The sequence below is a fragment of the Lepeophtheirus salmonis genome, chromosome 1 (genome assembly GCF_016086655.4).
Source record: "Lepeophtheirus salmonis chromosome 1, UVic_Lsal_1.4, whole genome shotgun sequence".
In the NCBI taxonomy this organism is placed as follows: domain Eukaryota; kingdom Metazoa; phylum Arthropoda; class Copepoda; order Siphonostomatoida; family Caligidae; genus Lepeophtheirus; species Lepeophtheirus salmonis.
The window spans coordinates 5,773,930-5,800,929 of record NC_052131.2 but is presented as its reverse complement, the minus strand read 5'-3'; the positions used below and the strand labels follow the sequence as shown (position 1 = coordinate 5,800,929).

At 31.1% G+C, this 27,000-nt stretch overlaps 2 protein-coding genes and 1 long non-coding RNA gene across 3 annotated transcripts; all 3 read right to left on the bottom strand.

The window, feature by feature from the left end:
• Positions 1–12,511: 12,511 nt before the first annotated feature.
• LOC121121683 (BTB/POZ domain-containing protein 6-B-like) lies at positions 12,512–13,819 on the bottom strand. Its single transcript, XM_040716683.2, has one exon. It carries the CDS (start codon positions 13,817–13,819, stop codon positions 12,512–12,514), a length of 1,308 nt encoding a protein of 435 aa, XP_040572617.2.
• Positions 13,820–14,550: 731 nt separating this feature from the next.
• Positions 14,551–15,083, bottom strand: LOC139907335 (uncharacterized). Its single transcript, XR_011783886.1, has 2 exons — positions 14,898–15,083; positions 14,551–14,830 (listed from the first exon to the last, which is right to left on the bottom strand). It is a non-coding gene; the product is annotated as an uncharacterized lncRNA (long non-coding RNA).
• A 7,453-nt stretch (positions 15,084–22,536) lies between these two features.
• On the bottom strand, positions 22,537–26,785 carry LOC121121588 (beta-1,4-galactosyltransferase 1). The gene is made up of 6 exons (XM_040716583.2): positions 25,462–26,785; positions 25,228–25,411; positions 25,014–25,160; positions 24,902–24,948; positions 23,115–23,300; positions 22,537–23,047 (listed from the first exon to the last, which is right to left on the bottom strand). Exons 1-6 carry the CDS (start codon positions 25,710–25,712, stop codon positions 22,786–22,788), a joined length of 1,077 nt encoding a protein of 358 aa, XP_040572517.1. The 5' UTR covers positions 25,713–26,785; the 3' UTR covers positions 22,537–22,785.
• Between the last annotated feature and the right edge of the window lie 215 nt (positions 26,786–27,000).

Below are 27,000 nucleotides of genomic sequence, written 5' to 3'. Positions count from 1 at the left end.
TTATAATTTATTTGAATAATTTTTTGAAATTTTAAATTATTCTTCATTTATTGGTGTATAAAAATCAGTTTTTGTGAGCAGAAAAAGAGCTGGTAATGACATCCTTCTATTTATGACTATAACTTATTGAGCTCAAATATATTCTCCAAGTATTTGACAATTTCTTAACGTGGTTTTATTTATTGATAAAATATAGTAGACGAGGTCATAAATCTTAATATCTTCACACTAAACTAATCTATATTCTTTATTAATATGATATATTTTTACATTTCAAGTCAAGCATTTTTTTAGCTAGAGTAGCCTTCCAAATTCATGAATTTTTGGTTTTTACTATAACATTTAATATTTAACTCTTTTTTTTTTCAAAAAAATAATTTTCTCTGAATAGCTATGGACTTTTGAAATTTTCCTCCAAAAAAAATTTAATGCTTAAAATATTCCTCCAAAAAAATGTATTAATAGTGAATGCCTGTGGATTTGCAAATTTGTTTCTATAAAAAATAATTTTTTTTTTGTGAACAGCCAGGATGATAAAAAAAAATTCTAAAAAGTTTATTTTTTTCAGAATAATTATGAATTTTCGAAATTATTTCCAAAAAATTTTATTATTTAAATTTCTTACAAAAAAATTAATATTTTAAATTTTTCCCGAAAAAATGAATTCTTTGTTAATGGTTGTTGATTTTTCCAATTTTTTTTTTTCAAAAAACTACAAAAATATACTCATGCAGACCCCCTTTATCTAAACTAAATTAAATGATTTAACTATGGCAAAAATACCAATGTTTGCAAAATTTACTTCCAGTTATTTTCATTCGATTAATTATATTATTGATAAGTTGCGCTACTTCCTTATCAAATTAAGTTCCGAAAATTTCATAAGCATATCCTGTGTAAGGATAGAAATATTGGAAAAATGAAGATGTACGCAAATAACAAACCTTTGAGCATTCGGATAAAACATTCGGTAATATCATTAAAGATGCATGTCAGCTGTTGATGTTTCCTCCTTAAAATAACTAGTGTAAGTTTTCACGGTGTTGCCCTGGACATTAAAAAATCAAAATAAGTAAGAATTATTCTGCTTAATATAAAACAAAAATTAAAGACCGTAAAATTTTAAGTATTATTATTGCTACATGTTGGCGTTTGGATGCATTCTTTTTTTTATATATATACATTTATAAGAAGATAATGTAGGTTTAGCCGGCGTTGCCCAGAAAATTAAAATTAATTCTGAACTCTTCACCTTTTTTTAAAAGGAGATTATAAGGTTTAGATAAAGTGTTAAAAAGCTTTAGGCATTGTTTACTGCAGTGAGGAAGCAATTGTTCCAGTTGAGTTTAGAGGCCGGTTATAAGTTGTGAAGTGTCTTATAAGCGAAAAGCTAGTTAAAGGAGTGGAGGTGATAATTGGCAACAATGTTCTGGGAAGGTTCAATGTTATTATGGACAACAGTAGAGTAGTGCTCGGAGTGTGCCGTCATTAAATAGCGAAGAGAGGTCGGAGAGGGTGAAGTGGGTGTGGAAGAAAGCACCCAGACTCAACGATGTTGTTGGGCAGTATGCAGTCCCTCATAGAATTAAAGGAAGATTTGACTAAGAGATAAATAAGTGGATCCAAAACGGTTGATTCGAAGTCAGCACTAGGAGGGACGGTGGTGTTATTACCCTCATGGTTGTGGAATAAAAAAGGAAAAGGAAGGTTAGACCTGTTTTGGACTTCAGGGAGTTGAACAATTATGTAGAATGTAATGGTGCAGACGCAGATGTATGTTGGAAAACTACGGGAGTAGAGACAGCTCTCAGATAACTAGCACGATGCCTGTATGCAAATTAAGGTGGTCAAGGAATGCTCAAAAGTTAAGAAGGTGAATTACAAGGAGAATGGTATAAAATATTTTGTCTTGCATGCGGGTTGAATTGTGCTCCATAAACTATACATTTTCTCTTCTACCATATGTCTTGCCAAGGGATAAGGAATTGGTGGAAGCAACCGATCACTATATCGCCAACAACATTATCAACTAGGACAAGATTGAAGCAGAAAATGTGAGAAATATTCTCAAAAAGTATGACCTCGAGACCAAGCTTCTGGAGAAAATTGATGAGACATGTGTATTAGGTCATGAAGTGAATACGGCTCAATATGGTAGAATGAGGTTTAGGAGACCTGGTGAGATGGGGTTTGATTTTCGAAAAAAGGAAATGTAAAACCCAGCCTTCTGAGTATAGAACAATTGGAGAAGTGGAGCTCATCAGATCTGAGAAAAACTTAGCCTACAAAATGACGTGAGTCCCCATGACATGGATGATGAGGTGTGGCAGTGATGAGATAGAGTAAGAAGAATTGGTTATGAGAGATCATGCGATGTACCATCGTGGGATAGACACCGAACTCCATTTTCGAACCAATCATTGGAGGAATACCGAAAAAGTTAGTTGAGAAGACAGTAAGAGAATGTAATAAATATAATTCTAGGAACCCACCATCAAAAAGGTGTGGCGAAGGCTCATGTCAGCGTAATCAGATTGGCAAAGGTTGGCTATTGACGTCACCCAAGTTGCCAAGGACAAGTTCCTTACTGTAGTAGACTGTAGTCCTAGACCTATGTCCCAGTTTTAGTTGTGATTTTATGTGTATACATTGTAGTAATCTTTTATGTATACCTGGTATTCAATGTGTATGAGAAACTTTTTTAATCTATTCCTTGATTTACTTTTGAAACCTTCGTACTTTAGGCCTCTTGACTGAATGTATATGTAACTTTTATAGATTTGAGTACTAGTCCCTGAATAATATCCTCTTTATTCAATCTACCAGATTCTTCACCTAATGATGAGTTTACTTTGTGCCTTAAAGAATATTTTTTCAAGTTCTCCTTTCATCACCTTGAGAAAATATGGATAGATTTTAGCTTCTTATTGCTTTCCTCAAAATGATTCGCACAAATTTCGGGCGACTTTCCAAGGCGACCCTTTTGATGAACCAAGATTTATTGCGGCACTCCATCATATATATACAAAAATAATCTATCTTCCTCCTCCGGTTTTGCTACCTAGCAACAGTTTTTGTTTTCTTCTAGCTCTATCACTCAAAAATTTAAGCTTGGGGTTTACTCATAAATATATCTTGGGTGTTTTAATTATTCTTCTGGAAAAGATTAGGAAATTTTACATTCGATTTAAATAAAGTAACATAAGTTATAAATAATATTATTTATTTGAATTTTTAAATTATTTGACAGACAAAACATGGACTCTACACCACCAGTATTTTATGTCCAAATGTGTTACCCTCGCCCTGTGTCCATTGAACAGGAAGGCTCATACTAGTCACCAGTCACTATATAAATAGAGGCATAAGAAGTTTTAATAATAGTTATTTTATCTAATATACAATTGTGCACAGGATAGATATATCTCTATCGATGAGATCTAAATAATTATTAATAATAAAGTAAAGGTCAAAATCATAAAATTAGACAATAAATATACTAATGAAAAAATAGTAACTTGAATACTCTCGACAACAAAATTTATGATATTCTTGGCATTAGCACTTTTAATGTCTATCACGTTGATGGGATATGGACAACCCAAGAAATAGCCGTCCAAAGAGCCAATCAATAGAGCAGTTATTGATCGCTCCTGATTATCTTTTATCTCATCGACAGCAAGAAAAATATCCTTCCCTTCGACTTTTTCTTTGATTTTGGAGAGGACATCATAACCAACTTCCTCCATTAACTTAATGAGGGTTCCTTGGGGAGGGACGGATTTACCCGTATATTTCTCCATAATTTTTTTGAATCTAGAATGATTAGCAATGAATAAGGTACATGCAATAAGCATCTTTGTGAGATCAGAGTTAAAGTTTGAGTTCATATATTCATCATTAACTTGATTTTTTAGATGAATATCCATGCTCTTGATATGAGATAAGGATAATGAGTGGTTTTTAATTCTAGACGGGGGACTTAAGGCATATTTATATCGAGAAATCCGACAATCCATCTTTTTCTGGTCCGGTAAGTATTTCCAAATTACTGGGCCTCCATTTCCAGAAATCCAGACAGAAGGCAACGTTATTTTAGCCATTTTATTCAGTTATCTATCGACTATCAATATCTAATATATAATTAAATAATATAATATGTATAATGTGCATTCTGTTAACAATATATATCCGAAGAACAAAATTGTTCCATCTGCAGCCTTAAATGCCACACTTTCATAAACTTCAAGTGTTACCATGGGAAAAATGAAGATAATTGGACATATCTAAAGTGCTAACATTGCCAATCTGCTTAGCACCGTCAAGAGCAACAGAGAGAAGCTAATCACAAACCAAAAGTACAAGCACATAGGATGATTCAACTCCCCCTAGGCAGTTTAAGGAAGCTGATGTAGAACAGTGCGTCAAAGTCCTAGTTCCAAGTATCGACAGTGTAAAGACAGATACCCACTATGTCTTGGCTGATGTTATCCATGTAGCAGAGGATGGATTTTATAGATTAGGGACAAAAAATTGCATTTTAAAACAGCTCAATATAAGAAACCGATTTGCAACATTCATGGATTCATTCTTCTATGTTGATGAAGTTCCCAGAGAGAAGGAAGTTAAATTGCGACTGACTGCATCAATTCTGTGGCATGGAAATGAACAAGGGGGTAAGTAAGTGAAATTGCACAAACTCCAAACAAATAAGTTTATCTGCAAAAAAAAAAGGGACACCTCTATAATAGCAAATGCCATAATGGTACAAAATGTAACAAAAGTAGTTTATTTGGTTAATGTGTTTATGTTTAGGATATATTATGTAAAAATATTTAGGTAAAAAATTAGACATTCTTAAAAAGATGATTTTTTGAAACTATTACATTTGATTTTGAAAAATATTCTAAAACAAGTTTGATGTTTTGGTCTATTTTGAAGAAACTAATAAAATTTATATGAAATATAAACCACGTAGTTCGAATATTATTAAATAGGATGAACTATTCCAATGCAAATTTTATTACATCACTACTTGCTGCTCTTTTCATCCTGATATTCACACATTTTATCACGTTCATTCAAATTGCTTACCTTTTTGGCCTATATTTTAGTATTAAAAGGCACCAGAGTTCTGCGGTTGAAGAGGAACTGCATGAAGGCCATTAACCACAACCACAGATTCACATATCTTTACAGAGCCCTAAGAGTGTAATATTACAAGGAGTCCTTGATACGCAGGATAGCGGCGATAGGTTTTGAACCCCCCTGTTGATAAGCTGTTCACTTGCATAACCCCTGGACCAGGGTGTATTATAATATATTAGAAGGGGTCCTTGATACTCAGCATAACGATGGCGATAGGTTTTGATCTCCTTTAGGGACCAGCTTTTCAACTGCACAACCTGTTGGCTGAGGTATATTTTGAAAAATAAAACGGCGTCTCTTGTGACCATTTCTTATCATGCAATACTTTGATTGTCTAAATAGAATATATATTTCAATAAAAATGCACTAGATTATCAAATTGCTTCTAATAAAAATTATATCATAATAAAAAGCCTTAATGATCAAATTGATTGCAACGAATTGTTTAATAATCAAATTACTCACAGTCATTTTACCTCACAATGTAAATTAAGTTACCACTCTATTGGAAATTTTGTAGATTGCCCGAGCATTTAGCAAAATGTTCAATTTTTCACATTGCCCATAACATATATATATATGATATACTTACATATATATGCACTTAGGCGTGTACATTAACGATAACCCACCTTAACAATACTATGTTTAAACTAAACCACATTTTAAATTATAATTTTTGTGAATTCAATATGAATAGCTTCAATTCTTGGGTAAAAACATTTTCATTTATCCTTCAACGGTGTAATGGCATAAATGGAAGTTTATCTGTTAACTTCAGATACAATACCTTCTTTGCATCAGTTACGAGACCCCCTCGACATTTACCTCCAGTCCAGTTTATCCTCTATGTAAAATGATTGGATGTTTAATTAGTTTTTGTTATTTTTGACAAGAATTAGACAAACTATTAACTATTTGACAACATTGTTCTGATAATGTGAAAATGATATGATGCACTATTACTTAGATTTGTATAAGAATTGTTTAGGATGAGTGTTTCGCTATCACCAAAATTGGATTGGAATGGGTATAAATAACTTTGTAGCAGAAACCGACTTTGATTAACTTATTGTTGAATATTCAAAATATATAACCATTTATATCTTCATTCTTCAGTATGAGTTACTGATTACATTTAATAGTTGATGATCATTTTAGAGAGTGGATATCTTAATAAAATATAATGTTGGTTGAAATTCAACTATTTAGCATTGTTATTTATTAATACAAGTGGGACGTTTGAAATGTCCAAGAGACTGTAACTACTGGCACGTATTGAGCTTTTGTTTAGTTAGTAGCATCTTTTGGAAGAACAAATACTAACTTTCAGCCGGATCCTTCTGTTACTTTCTTTTTGGCATTCGTGAGAATAGAAGAAGTTGAGTGATTTTCAAAAAAAAAAGAAAAATGAAAAATAATTTTGTGTTTTCATCAAGTAAAAATTACTTTAGGAAAGGCAAACCGCATCAAAAGACTAAAAAGAAGCATGGTAGACATTATGGGGACTCTGCACTTTTGATTAGAGCAGTTTATAAGTGGTTTCAAAATTTTCAGAGTAGACATAGGGGGACAAGTGCCGCTGAACGTTCTGGATACCCTGTTGAGGTTACTACTTCAGAAATCATTGCTAAAGGGTATGATATGGGGATGGATGACAGAAGAGTGAATGTGTGTGAGATGCCTAGTGCTGTGTTTTTCTTGCAGCTCAGTTTTCAAACGATCCAATAACGGTGAGTAATATGCACCTGTAATAGTTTGATTCTTTTCCAGATAGTCGATGATGAATATTCCTTGCAAATAGAAAAGGCAGTGCAATAATCTTTCCGGTCGATTCCTCATTTCAAACGAATACCAACCAGAAAGAAATAAACCGATCTTGCTGAAACTTGGTGTTTGTTCCTCCAAAAGATGCCACTAACTAAAGAAAACCTTAATACGCACCAGTAAGTGCCATCTCTCAGACTTTGCACGGACTTTTCAAATGACCTTTTTAGGTATACCATATATATACATTGTGAATACTTTAACTAATCTATTTTGTAATTACTTTACAGATTCATAATTATTATACGTGATGTAAAAATCATTTTCAGATTGGAGGGGGGTAAAATAATATTATTACCGGGGCCTTGTGATTCCTAATTCTCTGTTACTATTTAAATAGAGGATTTACTCTAACTAGAAAGAACAATTGATGAGAGGATAGGTGTTTCAAAACTGTTTTGATTGTCATTTTTGAGATAAAAATATGTTATGATGTACATCATGGTGCACTTTATATAGTGCACCCAGTAACTTGTTTTCATATATTCAGTCATTCATACATATAGATAGAAAGACAAATTTTACTTTATTATTAGAGTAAAGCCTACGTCACCGTACGATTGTTTTTCTTAATAAAGGAGACAACAACATTATAATATTCATGGCTTATTACTCTAAGATTTACATTAGAAAAATAGTTTAATTATTCCTCTGAAAGACCCTGTAATAAAACTTATTATCTTGAGATATTCTGTTAAATAATATTCAACCAATGGAAATTGGTACTCTTATATTTTTGAGAAGGCGCTTTTTTTAAATGAAAAGGAATAACAATAAAAGTCATTTGATATCTGAGTGTAATGAAATTAAACTTCAAAAACATGATCAAAACTCAAATCCATTGGTCAATTTTATGAAATTTCATTATGTTGTGAATTAATTAAAGTAGAGAGAGGGGGACTGTTAGTCGAGACTTATGACTCGGTTGAATTTATTTCCATAATTTAAATAATTGCATCTTGATTTGATCTCACAAACAAAGACTCAAGACTGACATGGGCTCGGTGGTAAGTTCATACTGAACTTAATAAAAGCCACTACCTTATCCAAGGAATCTGAGACATTTGGATGAGTTGATAGAACCTAAAAGTTTTGCCTTATGAGCATAAATTAGAATCTGCGTCTGAATTTGGTTCAGTGATAAATAATATCGGAGACTGTACTACATACAAGGATTTTGGGAAGTTTTCTATTGAATGCATACTGTTATGTATTTAATATTTCCTTACATGTTTTTATCTTCTTGTATATTCGTCTATGTATTATAAGTACTGTGTTTTACGTATTATAAATACGTCTTTTGTAAATATATTAGAGTATAGTTAGAATACACATGATCTTATAAACTGTGTAGCTTTATTCCTCCACGTGAATTCTTCTCCTAATGTCTCTTGGTCATCCTGGATCATGTGTATTCTAACTATACTCTAATATATTTACAAAAGACGAGACTATTTATAATACGTAAAACACAGTACTTATAATACATAGACGAATATACAAGAAGATAAAAACATGTAAGGAAATATTAAATACATAACACATACACATTGGTCAACACCAATAACTACTAAATATATATGTACATGGACTTAAACTACTTGAAATAGGAAAGAAATGTGTACATCGGAGGGGATAATAGACAAGAAACTGGTTCCTAAGTATTCAGTAGTATTTAGAATTTTATTCTTTTTAATACCCTCTTCGTGGAAATAATATTAAGTCTCGTTTCCTCCTGAGTTCCGCTCCTTAATTATAGGACCATAAAATATTTGGAACAAAGAGTAAATAATTTCAACCATTGAGAAATAATTGTGACCATTATTATGGATTAAGTTTATTTGGACAGTGCAACGATTTCATGTTACTGTTATACAAAATTTATATCTTTTTCATTCCAATGCTAAAGTTTGTGAGTATAGAGGCGGAAATTTTTACGGCATTGAACACGGAAGGGATACAAATTATTCTACGAAGTTGTATTAATTGGTTTTGAGCCAGTTACATCACTGCTTCATGGGTATTCAACAAACAGAAAAAGTGCATACTCAAGAGCTTTACAACAGCAGATTGTATATGCATATACTCCACCCTTGTGGTAGTGTAAAAAAGTTATTTCCGTCATATGATTCAGTGCATATATTTCAGTGCACATATTGCAACTTCTTGGGGAAAAACTATTAGAAATGTTCTTGAAAACCCTGTTTTTTTCCTCTCAAGTTATGAAACTTTTTTCTTTTGATGAGCGTAATTGTCATTTATTTAATTCCTTAGTAGTAAACATCCTTTCCTAAATAGATTCAATTATATTCAAAACCTGATTAAATATTTGTGTCCGCTCAAAAAAAACGGGGCCTAACCCTGGGGATTGGATGCGGATATATAATTGCAAGTCCTTTTTGATTCCGAGTAGAATTGGGTATCGAGATCAGAGTTCCTTTTTTGAGTACCCCACCAAAGAGAAGAGGAGTTTTCAATAGTACATTTATGATTAATTAATTGTTAGTATAAGAAATAATGAATAATATAAAACACAATGATCAATTATTGTCAGAGTTGGGTACTTGGAGTGGAGACATGACTGGACTCCATAGTTTAATTATAAAAAACTAAAAGATTTTCTACGTGCAAAATGGGCCTGGGACTATATAAAGGGGGAATTACATTTTATTTGATGAATATAATACAGAAGACAACTATTACTATTAGTTGCCTTGTAGTTTTAAGTTTGAACAACTGCACCTAATCATTTGTGAACATTTTTCAATTTTCTTTGGATAGGGAATATACATCTTAATATAAGGTATATTTATCTAATAAAAAAACAATCATTATATCGAAGAATATATTAAAAATATGTGGATATTATTTTTTCTTAACAAAAAATGCTCATTTAAAAAAAAAACAACTTACAACTAGATCTTAATTTGTTATTTATGTTGATAAAGAGTTTATTTTGCTAACAGAACTGAAGATGAGGCATTGAATAAGCTTCTGTTGCCTTTTTGTCTCCCCAGAAAGAGATATATATTATGGTAAAAATTTGAGTAATACTCGGGAAATCAAATTTTCTAAAGATTTCCCATGTTTTGCAATAGTTTGACCAATAATAGTTCTACAACTAATAATAGGAATAATTTTGAAATTTCTACTCACCTGATAAAAAAATAAAATAACGGTAACTCATAAATACGGAACATAAACTTTGAAGAATATCGTTGACACTTTATTATTTTTTCAATCAATACTATAACAATCGAATTATTATATTGTTACATTTTAACTATTGTTTTCAATACAACAACTTATATTTATCTAGTATAGATAACATTTAATAATTTATTTATTCGTGTTGAGATCCTAGATCTTTGCGAGGGTAATATTCCAATATGATGACAAGCAATTTGGCTGTTTAGAGAAGGATTCCCCACTCAATAAGGTTGGGAATTTCAATGACATTCAGATATTTCAACATAAGTCAACAAAAGTTTGAAGGTTTGTTATATATTTTATAAAACATATAATCACTTAATAGCTCCAAATAACTATTTATATGTAATATCAGAATTGAATATGCCTTGTAGACCAAAATATCGAGACAGATTATCTTTATGAGTCTAGAATCATCTTCCCCTTGTTTTCCAATGACACAAGTGACTAAGTAGTAATAAAGTAATCATGCGTGCGCTTGAAGTGTACATCTTATATAATTATCCATATATACCGTATATCACGAAGTCCAACTTAAAAATGGAATTGATATTAATGTGATAGGGATGAGTGATTTCTGCGTTAAATACATCCAGGAAACTGAAGAACTCTTATAAATTGAATAGATTTCTTAGAGTAGGAGACGAAGCAGAGTTGACTTTCAATAATTCCAAAGAAGGAGCTGTGGGTGGAGGATGAGATCCACCGAGGGAAACACTTGTTCATTGGATCTCGCCTGAAAAGTCGAGATTCCTTGACAAGACCATTACATTGAAGAGAGTTCAATCATCCATCACCTTGATATATTCTGAATTTACGTTCTTATATTAATATCATTGTTTTAATTTTTGAGACAATACAACATATGTGACGTCATATAGCTCAGCCAATCAGAATGCAGATGCTAACCAACACAACTATATTATCCACATCTAGTAAAATTTTTTATCAAAAATAACTTCGAAGTCAATCCTAAACTCTATTTTTAGTCCAACAAGGACTTTTTATCGTAAACGTAACTTGCCAACCAAGGTTGTATAGTTGTAATGCTCTAAATGTAGACATGGGAAGCCTTGACGATAAGGATCCTTGATGTTATAATATTAAATTGCCATGTCTTCTAAATATTGAAATTATATTAACTTCTTAATTAGAAAATTGTTATTACCAAGAAATATAATTCAATATTATGTAGGACATCAAAGAACAATTCCATCGTCATTATTGCTGTGTCTTGACGAGGTTGATGAGGTTCCAATTATTTATAAGGAGGAGAGATCCAGGACGACCGAGAGTAGTGAGGAGAAGGAAAGGCGTGGAGGAATAATACAAGTCTTATTTATAAGCACATCTGTATTCTTATTTATACAAAAACCTACTCTGCTACATACATAAAATACACGACTATTTATACTTAAAACGAGGTAAAAGACTGTACTTTACACACACATATATATATATACAAGAGAATAAGAGAAAAGAACAAGGGGGAAGGAAATACTAATACATTACAGTTATAAAGGCCCAAAAATAACAAAACCCAAATTATTTAATTTCTGGATATTACCAAAGTTCTATTAAAAATTAAATAAAAATGATGTCCAATTGAAAAAAAAAACATATTATATAAATTTTAAAGTTTGTAGTCTTCCCTGATGTAAGATGATAAGTTCTTATGCTCGAGGGCCATAGGAAAATAAGTTATGTCTGGATATCCCTCAGGTTTCGTCCAAGGTAGAATATTTTTTCCCACAAATTATTCCTTACCCTTTTTCAACACGAATTTACATAGCATCTCCATGTACTTTGTGATGGCGTAGAGAGGATAAAAAAAAAAAAAAAACCAAGATTTTTTTGTAAAAAAGAGAATATTTTCAAGCACCTTCCCTGATTCAGATAGCTGCCGGATCCTCTTTTACCATATCATTTTTAGCATCTCTGGATATCATGGAATTAATTTATATAAAAGGTAAGAAAAACAAATTCATGGGTAATTATTCTTAGAGAAGGATCCTATGAAGAAAACTGACATATTAAAAAATGAACTACAAGGAGTTCCAATACCTTCAAAGAAGAGCACAAGTTATGTGACTAGACAGTCAATTAAGGAATTTTTGGTCTTATTAAGGAGATATTTGGACTCAAATTGGAAATTTCTTAATATTTGTTGACTTTTTTATTTTCGAACAAAAATGGACCGTAGTACAAATTAAAAGTTTACCTCTACCGATGGGAGAAGAGTGTACCAAATCAACAACATACAAAAATATATGCAGTATAACATTCAATGGAGGAGCAAGGGATTTTTTTTTTTTTTTCAAATCTGTTATACAAAAGGTAGTCGACTAAAACAAAAAGAAGGAATTTGACCTTGGTGAGTGTTTGTGCATTCATCATTACTATTGGGATAATCTCGAAAATGAAAATGAGTTCCATCAACTAGCACTTTCGTTCTTCCGAATATCCCAGTCCAACCACGCTGCTTCAATGATGATTTCTCATATTCAATAGAAGCAGCATAATAAGTCTTTGATTCTATTGTAATGGGTTCATTGAAGTAAATCCTTGTTGTTTCATATGCTGGGTCATATTTTATATCAAATTCTTTTGAAACTGTCTCTCTTTTCACTCCAATTTGATTGACTTTTTCCAGGTGAATACTTCCTGTTAATTTTGAACCTATTTTTGAAGGACAGTGTACTGCAATAGCATGAACCTTGATGGGTTTATTAGCGGCAAATGTAATAGAGTGTTTGAGGGTGTCTATATATTCCTCATAATTATGTTCAAATCTTTCACAGATTCGTATTCTGGGTTGAATAGAAAAGTTACATGATACACTTGAGATACTCTTGGAGATGTAATTCAGAATATCAAGAATTTCTTCATTTTTAAGGAGTCTTGAAGGAATTACTTCATCCACGAATTGAGAAGAAGAGAGGATAGGGAATCGAATGGAGTAGAGAGCAGGTCCAAGGATCTCTCTCAAATCTCCCTTCATATCTACAGTCTGAGATGATGCCCAACATAGTGCAGTTTTTAAGACATCAACCTCATCCGCGTTAAGTCGATTAGATGATAAAATTTCACTTAGGACTTCATTGTCGTTAATCTTGAGAACAGAGTCAGGTAAGAGTGTTAGATTTGGAAGTGCTAAAATACTCTCCTTAATCCAAGGAACCAAATTAATGATACCATGTAATTTAGATTGATAAAAAAGATGGCAAAAGTCTTCATAAGGACTACGGTTCATGAAAGAAATGCACTTTTCCTTGAGAATGGATAAATCATACTTCTCTGCACAATACAGAAGAGGACACACGTCTTTAAGGCTCAAAATAGTCTCATTAGTGTAAATCCATCTCAACATATCCCTAAATCCAGAGGGAGACACATCTGGAACATCAATCTCAATATCCTCCTTTTTTGATTCCTTAAAGTCTCCATTGAACATCAGTTCAAATACAGGGCTGGCAGATCCAAGAATACATTTATGGGCAGAAATCTTCTCAGGAGACACTCCTTTATTACCCCCAACCATAAAGGAAACATCTGAGAAAAGTCTTGACTCTAACAGATGTTTAATCCGGAGTGAAACTGTAGCTTTGGGATCTGAAATTCCAAAATTTGACATGCTTTTGAATTTGCCCTCAAGTTTTCAAGTTCTTACCACACCAACTCAAATTATTTTGTAACTGAGGTGTTTGTTCAGAAATGATGAAAAAAAAATTGTAGTATTCTTCTGACATGCTACATTTATTCTCTGTAAGTATTATTGTAGCCAGGAATTAATAGGATGCTAATGAAAAATATATATTCGATGGAGTTGGCTATACGTGAAACACACATTAACAGTATTTTTGGTTCTATTTTCTCTCTTGGACCTGAACTCCACCAAAAATTATATTGTTAACTCTTCTTCACGACTCTGAAATCGGTTATCCTAAGCACTGAGTGGATATAATTATCATCTATCGTTATAATTTATTAGAACTCTTCTCATTTGGAAGAATCACAAATCCCTCATCAATAAACAAGCTGTACAAGGGTGTAATAAGTTAAATAAGGGCAGGTGGGCATTGGTACCCAATATTTTTTTAGAAGTAGTATTTAAATGTCAATTCATGAGGATTCATCCATAGCCACTAGAAGCTCCCCACCCCAAACAATAACAAAACCATGATTACAGTACCTGATATATTTTTTTTTTGGGGGGTATGTTCAATTTTTCGGAGAAATTTCAAATGTTCAAATTTTTCCTCTGCCGCGTAATTTGGCCGAATGACCTTTTTTTAGAAAATGAATCCTTTATAAAAAAAATCACGTTGTCGTAGAATTAAATCATTTGAATATGTCCCGTTAAAATAGATTTATTAAATAATTTATTCATCTCTAGTTATTATGACTAATGATGGGCATATAAAATTTCTGATAATCATTTCAATTATTTTCGAGGTATTAAATGTTTTATATTAAATTTATAGAAAATCCTTTGCTGTGAAAAGCAATCTTCAATTCAAGGATATATTCTTGCACTTTGCAGCCGGTAAAACCCATTCTCAATTTTATTTGATATAGTATCCAAATAAAAGAATTCATCAGGCGCCGGTAAGACAGAACTTGTATCTAAAATCATAATGAATAGCTAAGAAGATAATTAATGATTTATTTACGTTTTTAAAATATTAGGAGCTATAAATGATAGGAATTACCACAGTCAACAAATTCCTTAAGGTTGTATTCATCTTTTTTACACAGGAATTGCTCATTAAGGAGTCTTATAAATTCGAAAGAGATATGCTTACGGTATATTAACAAAGTAGAGGGCGCACCAATCATTTTTTCACAAGGGAATTATGTAGCTCTACCATATCATTCATTTTCAAACCGGTTCTTGAACGAATGTTTGATTATTGAATGATTATATGATTTGATTACTTTATTTTGGCAAAGTTTAACAAAAGTTTATTATACTTATTGAATTTAACGTTTAAATAAAAATCCACATCACTGCCCAAAAAATATTCAATACCGTGAGATATAACTATATTATAACGTCATTTAAAGTAGTGCCTTCAAATTCTTGTCACGGATAGCTTTTATGTTTCGACTCCCGAGTCTCTTCAGTTAACTTGTAGGGTTATTGAATACATTCTACGTAAGTAGTAGGGGTTTATCGATTATCCGCCCAAATTTCAGCATACTTTATATTGGCCGCAGGTCGTCCGCAAACTAGGGTAATAATTATTTAAGTTGAATAAATTTGATTTCTTTCCATTTATTGCAAGGCCTTTGATATAATTGGACAATGTCTCCTTTTAAGAAAAGGCAAATCCCTGAAAGTGCTATTAGAAAGACTGGAACCACTAAAACGTTTATTTGTCAGCATTTTAACTCATTTCCAAAGTCAAGCCAGGATCTTAGAAATGGATACATTCTTTATGTCTATGTAACATCCGGAAACTATAGTGTAATGAAATCTTCACAAAAATTTAAGGAAATATACAAAGCAAGCTATAGAATATCAAAAGATTTTTGTTTTATTTTGCTTTTAAACGGATTGTCTTACGGATATACAAAAAATGCAAGAAAATTCTTAGACGAATGTAATGAACCGTTCCTTTGGTCGCCTAATGCTTTTGAATCAATAAACCCTTCTCCATATACCTCAAACTTAATTGATCCACAGACCTCTCTTTCTCAAAGTGCCTCCAAAACAACTCAAAATACCTCCAAGTTAAATGGACCCCAAACTTCTCATTCCCAAAGTTCCCCTAAAACATTCAATGAAATATTTGTCACACTTTCTTCACTCCGAAGGAAAAATACAGTTTTATAAATTTTACTATCAAAATATAAGGCAAAGTCTGAAATTTATGAAGAGTTTAATAACCCTACTTGTTTAACCCAACTTCATTTTCTAGCTGTGCTGGGCAAACTTCTGACGGGGAAATGTATCAAGAAATTTTATAACTCATATGTTAATCAATTGAACTATCTCAATGCGATTCAAATAGTTAAAGAAGTTGTCAAACGAACGATTACAAAAGAGTTTATTAGATCCTACATCGATTTCTTAATCAAATAATGATTACCTTGGAGAACTTTTAGTTATGGAGAGCACCCATATGTAAACTTCAAAGAATTAAAATTAATTATTCCTTCAATGATATGATAAAAGTTTGCATTTCTTCTATAATAGTTATTTTAGAGAGGCAATATAAAAAGTATTTTGGATTAGACATTGATAACTTATATGAAAGATTGAAGGAAGAAATTACGTCGGCAAGGTGCCACATGATGAACGCTGAAGAACTTATTGCTATGTTTTCAGCAATAAAAAATAAATCTTTAAGTGCTACTATGGACTATGTATCATGTTGATTAATAGCTTCAAAGAATGGTAATATACATTATTTAGAAAAGATAGATACTCCACTTCGGGAAGTGTAAAAGTGTAAAATTTGCAAGAATGTACATAAATATTTAATAGTTATGCAATAAATTAGTATTTACTTCTTCGTAAATAGAGATTATTACTGAATTAATAATTATTAAACTACATAAATAATATATTAATATAGATTTTTAAAATTTTTATTTTTTCATTAAGTTTATTTATTATTATTAATATTAAGTATGCGTCATGTTATTCATGATTTGAGAACATACACAAGTTGTCCATAAACAAAGGGAGAGGATAACTAGAAAAGGTTTTAATTTTTATCCATTTTAATCCAATCAAATAAGGTAGTTTTGATACTTCTTTATAATTATTCATTTTTTCTTCTTCTCCTAGCTATATAATTAATCTCATCATGTAAGGAAAACTATATACTTCTTTGGATCAAGATACAATAGTAAATTTCGAACCGGTAATAGAAAAATCAAAAAAGGAGGCGAAGATGTCATGCAACAAAATTTACTGGAGGAAAAATTTACTAGCGGTGAAAATGAGAACAGGCAACCTACCCCCCCTTCCAGCTAACCCTTGTCCTTTAACCCCCGGCCAATTATCTCCTGTACTCTTCAACCTCCCCCAATTTTTTTCTATTTTTATTATTCAGAAGTGCAGTTAGTAAATGATAGAGGGCCCAAAGTAATAAATGAATGTTATGGTTGTTTGGAGCGGTTATTGAGAAATAAATCTTTCAACTTCGAATCGGAAAGTAATTATGAATTCCATAAACCATCAAAATTTTAATACTCAAATAAATAAAAATTTCAATTAAAATAGATACTTAGCCTGATTGTTTAATGATTAGGCATGATATATATAGGATTTTTTGGATAACTCCTTAAATACGGTGAAGTAGAGTTATGCATATCCAAAATAAATAGGCTATTTATATTTAATTTTTAATATACTGTGTGTTTTAACATCACAAAATCTTCTCAAGTAATGTCAGCGGCATATTTGTAATAGAAAAGATTCCAAATACTGACTTAGATGCATATAATGGATGTATTCATCAATAATGTGACGTTTCCCTAATATTAACGTCATTAAGTCAAATCAAGGACTCCTTAGTTAAATTAATAATTACGTTTGTATGGTTGTTAAAAGGTTGAATGTTTGGTCATATAGTTGCTATTTATTGTGATATGGGGAGAAGTGCTAGGGGTACAGGGTTCTGGGGTTAATGGCCTGGGGGCGAGGTAAAAGGAGGTTATTAATAGGGGGTTAAAGGACGGGGGGTAAGAGCCCTACAACCAGTAAATATGTGGGGGATTTTTTTAAGGGGGGGGGTTAAAAATTAGCCGCAAAATTACCTAGAACCGTTAGCATCACAACAAATATAAGGATGAAAAAATAAATTGTTGTGAATCGAATGATTCTTCTTAAGAAATTTAATTTAATCTTCAGAAATTAATCAAAGTGAGACTATTTCTTTAAAATATTCTGAACCTGAATGTATTTTAGAAAATATTCAATATTTTCATTTTGAATCTATTTGATCTAATAGATAATAGTAAAATTGACATTAAAATACCAAAATCATGTATATAGCTTAAGTATTTAGGAAGTTATGACCAATTTATCATCGGAATTTCATTCCCACAGTTTATGTTATAACCACCACCAAAATCTGTCATCTAATATGATATTTCAATCAAGCAACATCACTTTCTTAAAAATCAAAAGAACTGAACGAAATTTTCAGGAATTATACAACATAGTACGGAGCAAATGATGATACTTTTAAATACTTGCAATTGAAGAAAAAAATTATAAGACAAAGTAATTTCATATTGCACAGTAAAAAAGATTGAAGTTGCTAATGTTAGATTAAAATTTATGTACTTTGTATCGATAGATTGACTCAAAAATTTACAAAATACTAAATAAATAAATGTAACAATGTCCATTATATCTTTTATTTGATCAATTACAGCTTATCTGTAATATTGAAGGCTATTTTGAAGGGACTTATTTTCCCCCAAATTGAACGATTAAACAAAGCAATGAATTGGATTTTTTTTTTGACTCGGTAAACGATTAATAATTTATCTATATCAAATATAAAGGACGTCAAATTGACTTCCCCCATTTAAGTAATGGAAATCCAGTACTTTTTATGTAGACCCCCAAAACAGTTATAGACTTCTGCGACCCCTCTCGCAATTTTTTTTTAGCACAGTAAATCAATATTTAGTAACATATCTAAATTTAGCTTTTTTTCTTTGATATTCATTATTAATGTTGTTTTCACATATTTCGTAATAAAAACAATCAAACCAAAATTAATGTTAAATGAGCGAAATAGGACCTGTAAAAATAATTCTTAAATTCAAACTTAATTTTCCATTTCTTAAAAGTCTCGCTAAAAATATATTCCAAACTATCTGACTAATCAAGTTATCATAAAATAATATCATAAAAACAATTACAATAGGTTAATTTATTTCTCAATTTTCAAATAAAATAGTGGAGGGGTAATTATATTCATTGCATGTTCAATGTAGATTTCCTCATCAAAGAATATCTTCTATTAAATCATGTAATTAGTAATGAAATAAAAGAAATAGTATGTAGAAGTGAAAATGGCTTTTTAAATTTTCGAATTTTTAAGTCTTACCCTTGTACCTGAGAGAATTAAAATTGAAGATTATTTCTGAGTAAGACAACCAACCCATCATTCTCCTAGTTGGACTTATAATAAAAGAAGTCAATTTTATTAGTAAACAAAATTATATTTCACAGCTTCTTGGGAGCTTTTTCAATCATAACTGTAAAACTAAAAAGACCTAATCAAAATTGACCTTTTCCTGACAGGAAATCTTTTGAAGCTGTAATAAGGTTGTTTCTTTAGTTTGAGCTATAATATAATGCAATTGAAAAAGAAAAAATATATATATAATATTAGCTTCTAAATATGTATTTTGTATGAACTGTATTCAAGATAAATTCATAAATAATTAATAATTTTTAAAATCATATAATTTTCTTTATTAATTGTTGTTACTTTTAATTTTCATATATGCTAGAGTAGATTTGCCTGGCGTTTCCCGGATCATTAAGAAGTTAAAATTATTTAAGTATTCTTCTATTGCTTCATATAAAATAAATAATGAAGCCCGTAAAAAGTTAAGAATGATTCTCTCTGCATGTATGTACATATCATTACGCCCTTTTTTATATAGAGATACAGTAGGTTTGCCCGGCGTTCGTCAGGACATTATGCAATTCAAATTCATTCTGAACCCTTCTGTTTCACATAAAGATTACTTGGTTTAAAGAAGAAAAAATATTTAAGTAGAACTGTAGTTTTCTCAACTGCAATATTATTGTCAAAAATCCTTTGTCCTAATCTCACTCCTTATTTTCTTCTCTAAATCTTATAATCTCCTTTAAAAAAAGTGTACAAAGATACATACCAACATGCAGAAAGAATCATTCTTAAAATTTTAGGGTCTTTTTTTTTCTTTTATATGAAATAGTCGTTTGTCAGTCAACAAATTCGTTTGTAGAAAAGGCTATTTTAAGGCCTCCATGACCTTGAAGGCCATGAAATTTTTACTATAATCATTTTTTGAGCCTTTAGAATTACATTAAAATTATTAGAACAGTCCTTTCATTGGTTTGGGCATGATTCCAGGACTCACACACACAGAGACATAGAGAGTAAGGATTAGTTTTAGCTATAGTCAATCAATCTACCCTTTAAGCAGTAGTGTCTACTTGTATATAAATTGTATTATCGTAGCATTATGTACACCCTTAAAATAGTAATCCCTGATTAATATAAGTTAGTATATGATGGAACCCCTAATCCAATCGTCTACTTTATTAGCTTTTCCTCCGGTCTGTTACTCCCATACTTAAGTAGCGTTCTTAGAATACTACACTAAGGATTCGTTGCAGAGTTTAAGTCCTTGTTGGAATAAGAGTAGAATTGTGATCGATATCGGAGTAATTCATCCTAATGTCCTTGTTTATTTCCTTCTACCCCTGTTCCCTTGTCAAAACTGATTGTAACTAATCTCCTTCAAGAAATTCCTCCAATTGTTAGGGTGACTATGTTGAGTTTCAGTTTATTTATTTTGCCCATTCTAAACTGTATTTTCATGAGTGCCTATATGATTAAATTCGAAGAATTCGTACTAGAATATATATATGGTATTTTCAAATATTATCGATTTAACTGCATATGTATATATATATAAATATAACTAATTGACAATATAATATCTTCGTATATTAAGGGAAAAAAATCATATTTTTCGAAAAATATGTGCAATAATCTTAGTAAATATTCTATATATCTTATTTTGCTTAATAATACATATATATTTTTATGAAAAAATCCAAGGAGCAACAGTTAAAGAACGGTCCCAGGAACGACGGTCTTAAGGACTGGTCTGAATGATAGACAGTCCTAAGGACCTACAGGACTGGCTCTAAGACTAGAATGGACATAATAAATATGGACCGACACAACACAAATATTCACTACTCAGTAATTAAATAATAATGGCAACTTCTAAATAAAAGAAAATGTATTCTTTTATTTATTTCGACCAGCGGCGATAAACTATGCCTATGAAGGTTGACTTATATTTAATACTTATAAAATATAAAATTATCATTCTTAATAGAAGTGAATCATTTAGAATACAAATATTAATATCATATTGCCAATTACAAATTAACGGGCCAGGTAAACAAACACAACAGATTTATATAATTGATGTTGTAATTGCAGTAGTTGTGAGGACGAGTTAAATAAACCAATATATCTAAATGTAATAAGTTTGATATTGTATTTATTTATGTTCTTTTTCGACCTTATATAGTCATTCTTTTTATATATCAAGAGTACTTTAAAATCCTCCCGTCTTAATAATAAAAGGTTTAATTAATAAAGAAAAACGAAGGGAAGAAGACGATATTTAGTGATGGAGCTTGTTCGCTACATCTATATTGGCCATTTTTTTAATTCTGAGCTAAAATATTTTGGCTATCATACACAAATACAAATGTACACCACCACTTTTAATAAAATATTACTCAGCAATATATCATATTGATCTATTTCCTACTCAAATGCAAATGACCAAAATATTAAGGAGGGTACTGGGGGCATGGGTAACATTTAATGCTCTTGTCTCAATTACTCGAAGCCAGACTAAACTGTTCATTTTTTTGAATTATTAAATTCCAATATATATATATTATTTTAGAGTGAGTTACACTACTTGACTTATATTATAAATATCGGATTAATATTATACGAGTAGATCGGAGGCATTCACTCATAAAAACTTGTTGCACTTGTAAAAAAATATTTGCTTGATTTGAAGTGTAAATATATATAATATTAATGAAGAATATCAAATAGTTCAGTGTGAAGATATTAAGCTTCTCTACTACATTTTTATAAATAAATAAAACCTAGTTAATAAATTGCCAAACACTTGGAGTCAATATTTGACCTCGATAGGTGTTAGTCGTACAGAGAAGGACGTCATTGCTAGCTTTTTTTTTTCTCACAAAACCCAATTTTGTGAACCAAAAAATGAAGAATAACTTTAAATTTTACATAAATATTCAAATAAATTATAATTTTTCTGACTAAAAAAGATATTGAAATCAACGACTCTAATACCTTGAGATACGAGTGCCTCGAAACATGAGTTGTTTGAGATACGAGGTGGATTCTGAGTAAAAATTCGCATTGCCCTACATGTTTTTAGAAAGAGTTGGTGATAGAACGCGAGAGTCAACTTTAACTTACGTGCTCCGTCCAAAAACAGATTCTTACTTGAAGGTCGATGTATTACTGCAGATGTACTTGTACCTACATTGAGACAGTAAAAAGGTTTTTGAAAATAATAAGCGTATTAACATAAGCTTTATTAATTATATTTTCAATTATTTTTATATACTCTTAGAAGTGAAAATTGACTTTTTGACAAATAAATATTATTAATTACAAAATCCTAAAAATTAGATACCAGACCACAGAAAGGCGAAAAATTGGGATATTTCGATTAATAAAGTATCAGAAATTCAAAAGCCCTTCATTTGCTTATAATTAATATTTCAAACTAAAAAATTAGAATATGATTTTTTATATTTCCCTCGTTTTTAGTATACTATGGAGTCTTTGACTTTTTGATATTTGCTACTCTGTAATGATTCTTTCTTTGACTTTGAGGCACAGTTAAGGAAATTGACTTTGAGGTATTGTAAAGGAGATTGACTGTGAGATTAGTGTACAATGCCTCATTTTTTTTCGATATAATTTTATATTTTAAATTGTTGAGTCCATTTTTCTTCATGTTGGACCATGCATGTTCCAGCTTGTTCAAGCGATCTTCTGCAGGATGGGCCTCCTTATGAGGAAGCATTTTGTACCTAATAGAAATAAAAATCGTCGTAATGGAAGATGCAGGTATCTCTCAATGTTCCGTTATGTACGTACTTCCCAATTCGTAATCCTTCATTCTCATCCAAAATATCAATGTGCATACCTTTGTAGCTAATCCTTTTGGCTAAATCGTCATCTTCGGCTCCCCATCCATAATATTCGTTAAAGAAACCGTTGACACTTTGAAATTGTTCTGGTTTGATGGCAGCAACACCTCCGAAGAAAGTTCTGTAGGGCCTTCTAAAAAGATAGAGAGGAATAACAAGATCTGGTTTTAGCATGAGTGGGAACTGGAGCAAAGGTGAATGTGCTAGGCTTTCCTTTTAAAACTTTTTTTAAAATAAAATAATATACATAAATTTCTACTCTTATTTTTTGATAGAAACAAAATGTAGAAACATTCTGTTTTTTTTTTAAATGTACCATATGTCTAAAGTTACTTTTTTTTTTGTAGAAATCTAATTAGGGCCGGGCTCCTATGCTAACACTTGCACTAGTGTCAAATTCTGGCGAGCATATCGAGTCGTCCATTGAAATCTGAACACTACCTTATGCAATAAATAATAAAGATTCATAACTGAAATAAATTCATATTTCGATGTTTTAAAGTATATAAAAACAAACTTGAGCTCCCTAGGTTACGTACCAGTCGAAAAAATTACGCTTAAATGTGATTGACAAATTTAGATTCGTGTACTCCAAATAGTTGTGCTTCTCCACAACCACCGTCTACACCGTCAACATGTCAGAAATGTTGAAGAAGAAGAATGGCTCGGTCCAAAATGCCAAATAGGACTTATATTAGTTAAACAAAAAGGACCCGGTGAATCCTTTCAATTTCATGAGAGCCCATGCAAGAGATCTTGGGGTTTCACATCAAACTTCCAGAAAGCTATCAAAAATGGGGGTGGAAAGAGCCTTGTGAAGGCGGAGAGACCATTTTTGATACCAGCAATGAAAGAACCCCATCTTCTTTGTTGCAAAATTCTTTTAAATAAGTCTTTAGAAATCTTTTTTAACACTATTTATAGTACTAATTCTGTTGAAATTCTAGTGTTAATTAATGAATTATATCTTGTTAAAGTTTAAAATTAAAAGTGTTTGGATTTGAATACTTTATTTTTTAATTTTTTAAATTAATTTGACCATTTTCAAAGTGATTCCCCTTTCCCTCCTTTACCCGAGCAACGCCGGATAATCCTTTTCTAGTATATATATTTAAATAAATGTTGATAACTATAGATATGAAAATTGTACAAATCCATGTGAGCTTCTTTTACAAAAAATAATATATTGGTAATCTGCAGATTAATAGTGCTCTTATTAATTATATCTCCTTATTTTGAAAATTCCAACGTCTTTGCGAGTAAGGAGCACTATAATTTATTTAGTCATATTTTTCAGTAGATATGTTGTCTACCAAAGTGGCCAACATATATTTTTATTTTTGATTTACACCTACTGGGATTTATACAATTTTTCCATCTATTTTGATTATCAACAATTTATTAGTTTTCTTATTAATTATTCCTCCATATTTGGAAAATTCAAATGTATTAGCAAAGAAGGACCGCTAAGATTAATTATGATCTCTGTCTACATACATACATATATAATGTCTCTCAGAGTTACCATATTCTTAATGATACCTTCTCGGTTACTGCAATTTCAGGAATATTCATATCTCTACTCATCACTCTAATCATAAGTCACGTATTCATACATGTATAGGGTGCAATTTTTACAATACAATAAAAATAGGGAAAAGGTGCGAATTAAAACTTTTCCAAAAATTTTGTTTCTGTGCCTCTCAAAATTGTACTATAAGCTTAAATACTTACGCATATTGATAGAACCATTTACTAGAGGCAACTATCATGCGATGTGGCTGCAAATAATTTCAAAATACGTAAACTCTGAAAAATGAATGCTAAAAACAATTGGGGTTCTCACATTTTTCCAGCATGTATATAAATTATTATCGTTAAGCGGCATATAATCCACGTCATGCATGATAATACATCCCCATTTCTTTTCTTTCATGGCCTCTGTGAACCCAATGTTGATGAGCTTTCCTCGATTAAACGGATCCTTCCCGTCCTACAAATTAAGCATTTATAGTCAATTAAAGACCAAGGATTGGAAAGCTTTTTTCTTTAGTAGTTACTTGATTAACGAGATAAATTTTGTACTCAAGTCTTTGGCGTGTAAGGATTGGGTGCATATGCTGAAGAAATGTATATAAATGCTCTTGCCGGTTTCGATAGGGTAAAATGATGGCCACCGATTCACGTATGGATGCACTTTCATTGCATAGCTTGGGAGAAAAATATCCACCTGAACGAACATGTCTAAAAACAACTAAATTAAACTTTGTGTTCCTTCTATTAAAAGCACTCACAAATTTTCCATAGATACTTTATCCAGAAAATGATTCAGATTACGAGGTAATTCACGGATCAGTAAATCCCCTTTCAGTTGGTATGTTACGTTTTCGCAGTTTGGGTAGGACGATGAGCTGGAATGATTCCAGAACATCAAATCATAATAGATATCCGAAATTTTATAATTACTTCTCAAATTCAGGAACAAGTTCAGGGGCACTAAAACAAAGACAATGAAAATGTAAATTACTTTAGTCATTCTTTTCATAGTTTTGTATTTGTAATGCCAAATCACTGTTTTATTTTTCAGAAACTATTACAACGATACTGTGGAGAGTGGATATCAACTGAATTTAAGCACAAAATGTATTGTTATTGGAAAATTAAACACTTGTATATATTTTTACACAATTTCAAGGATGTCATGTTGTTTGACATATTACTCTATTGTATAGCCGTTTGCAAATGTTATGGGTTCTCTGCCTTGATATATGAGGATTTTAGAACTACGAGAAAGACCGGGAGATCCTGTGTTTCATTTTAAAAAATATTAGTATCATTTTATTATTATAATTAAATATATACGCATACTGAGTTAACTTTTAACCAGCTCGGTAAGGTTTGTGTGTTTCACAATTATACAACTCCCAGCTCCACCACAAATAATAAGTTCAATATATAATATTATATGGGTAAGACATTCCAAAATATTATTTATTCTTCTAAAAATATATTGATAAATCATGGGATCTGTAGGAGGTGGGGCTGTAGCCCCCCCCGTGAGAATATTTTGAATTAAAATTTTCTCATAAGGATCTCCTTTCCTTTGATCAAATCCTTGGGCAGAGCATAATTTTTTAATCTTTCAAATTTTTGCGAAAAATTCAAAAAAAACCAAGCGCCATTAATTACTTATATTTCATTGTATTTATTATTCACCAATTGAATCCTGCTATTTGAAAAGTGAAATGAAAGACTTATTAGTGCATAGAAGGTCGAACAGATACATCTTGAAACAAGGGCATTACGGTTGCATTTACAGACATTTATAACAGATTGAGAGTCATAGCATCCATATCGTTCCAATTTTGATGTAAAAATATCAAGAACAACAATAACGATGGAATACTGATGAATAAGCTCGAGCAGGAAACGATGCTAGGGTAATCCTGCACTTTAAAAATATTTCCTGGAAATGAAAATCCTAGTAGTAAATTACAATGAACATACAACACTTTACTATGGTTCAATATAAAAAAAACTCACAAATGACTAAAAGAAGGATTATAGCTAAACTATAAAAACACCATTTGAATCTCATCGAGAGGTTTGAAATGAAATGAGTTGATGAGTGTAATGTTTATTTTCTCTTGGATACGTGTAATGTTTATGAGAAAAAAAGAACCAATATACTTTGGAAAGCTGTGGGTAGATATACCTTTAATTATTAATTCATATTAATATTGTATATATCGTGCATAATTGTCAACCGATTTTTCAATTGAGAATACATAAATGGGCCTCATCTAGCTGTGGAGTATACTTTTATAAAATCA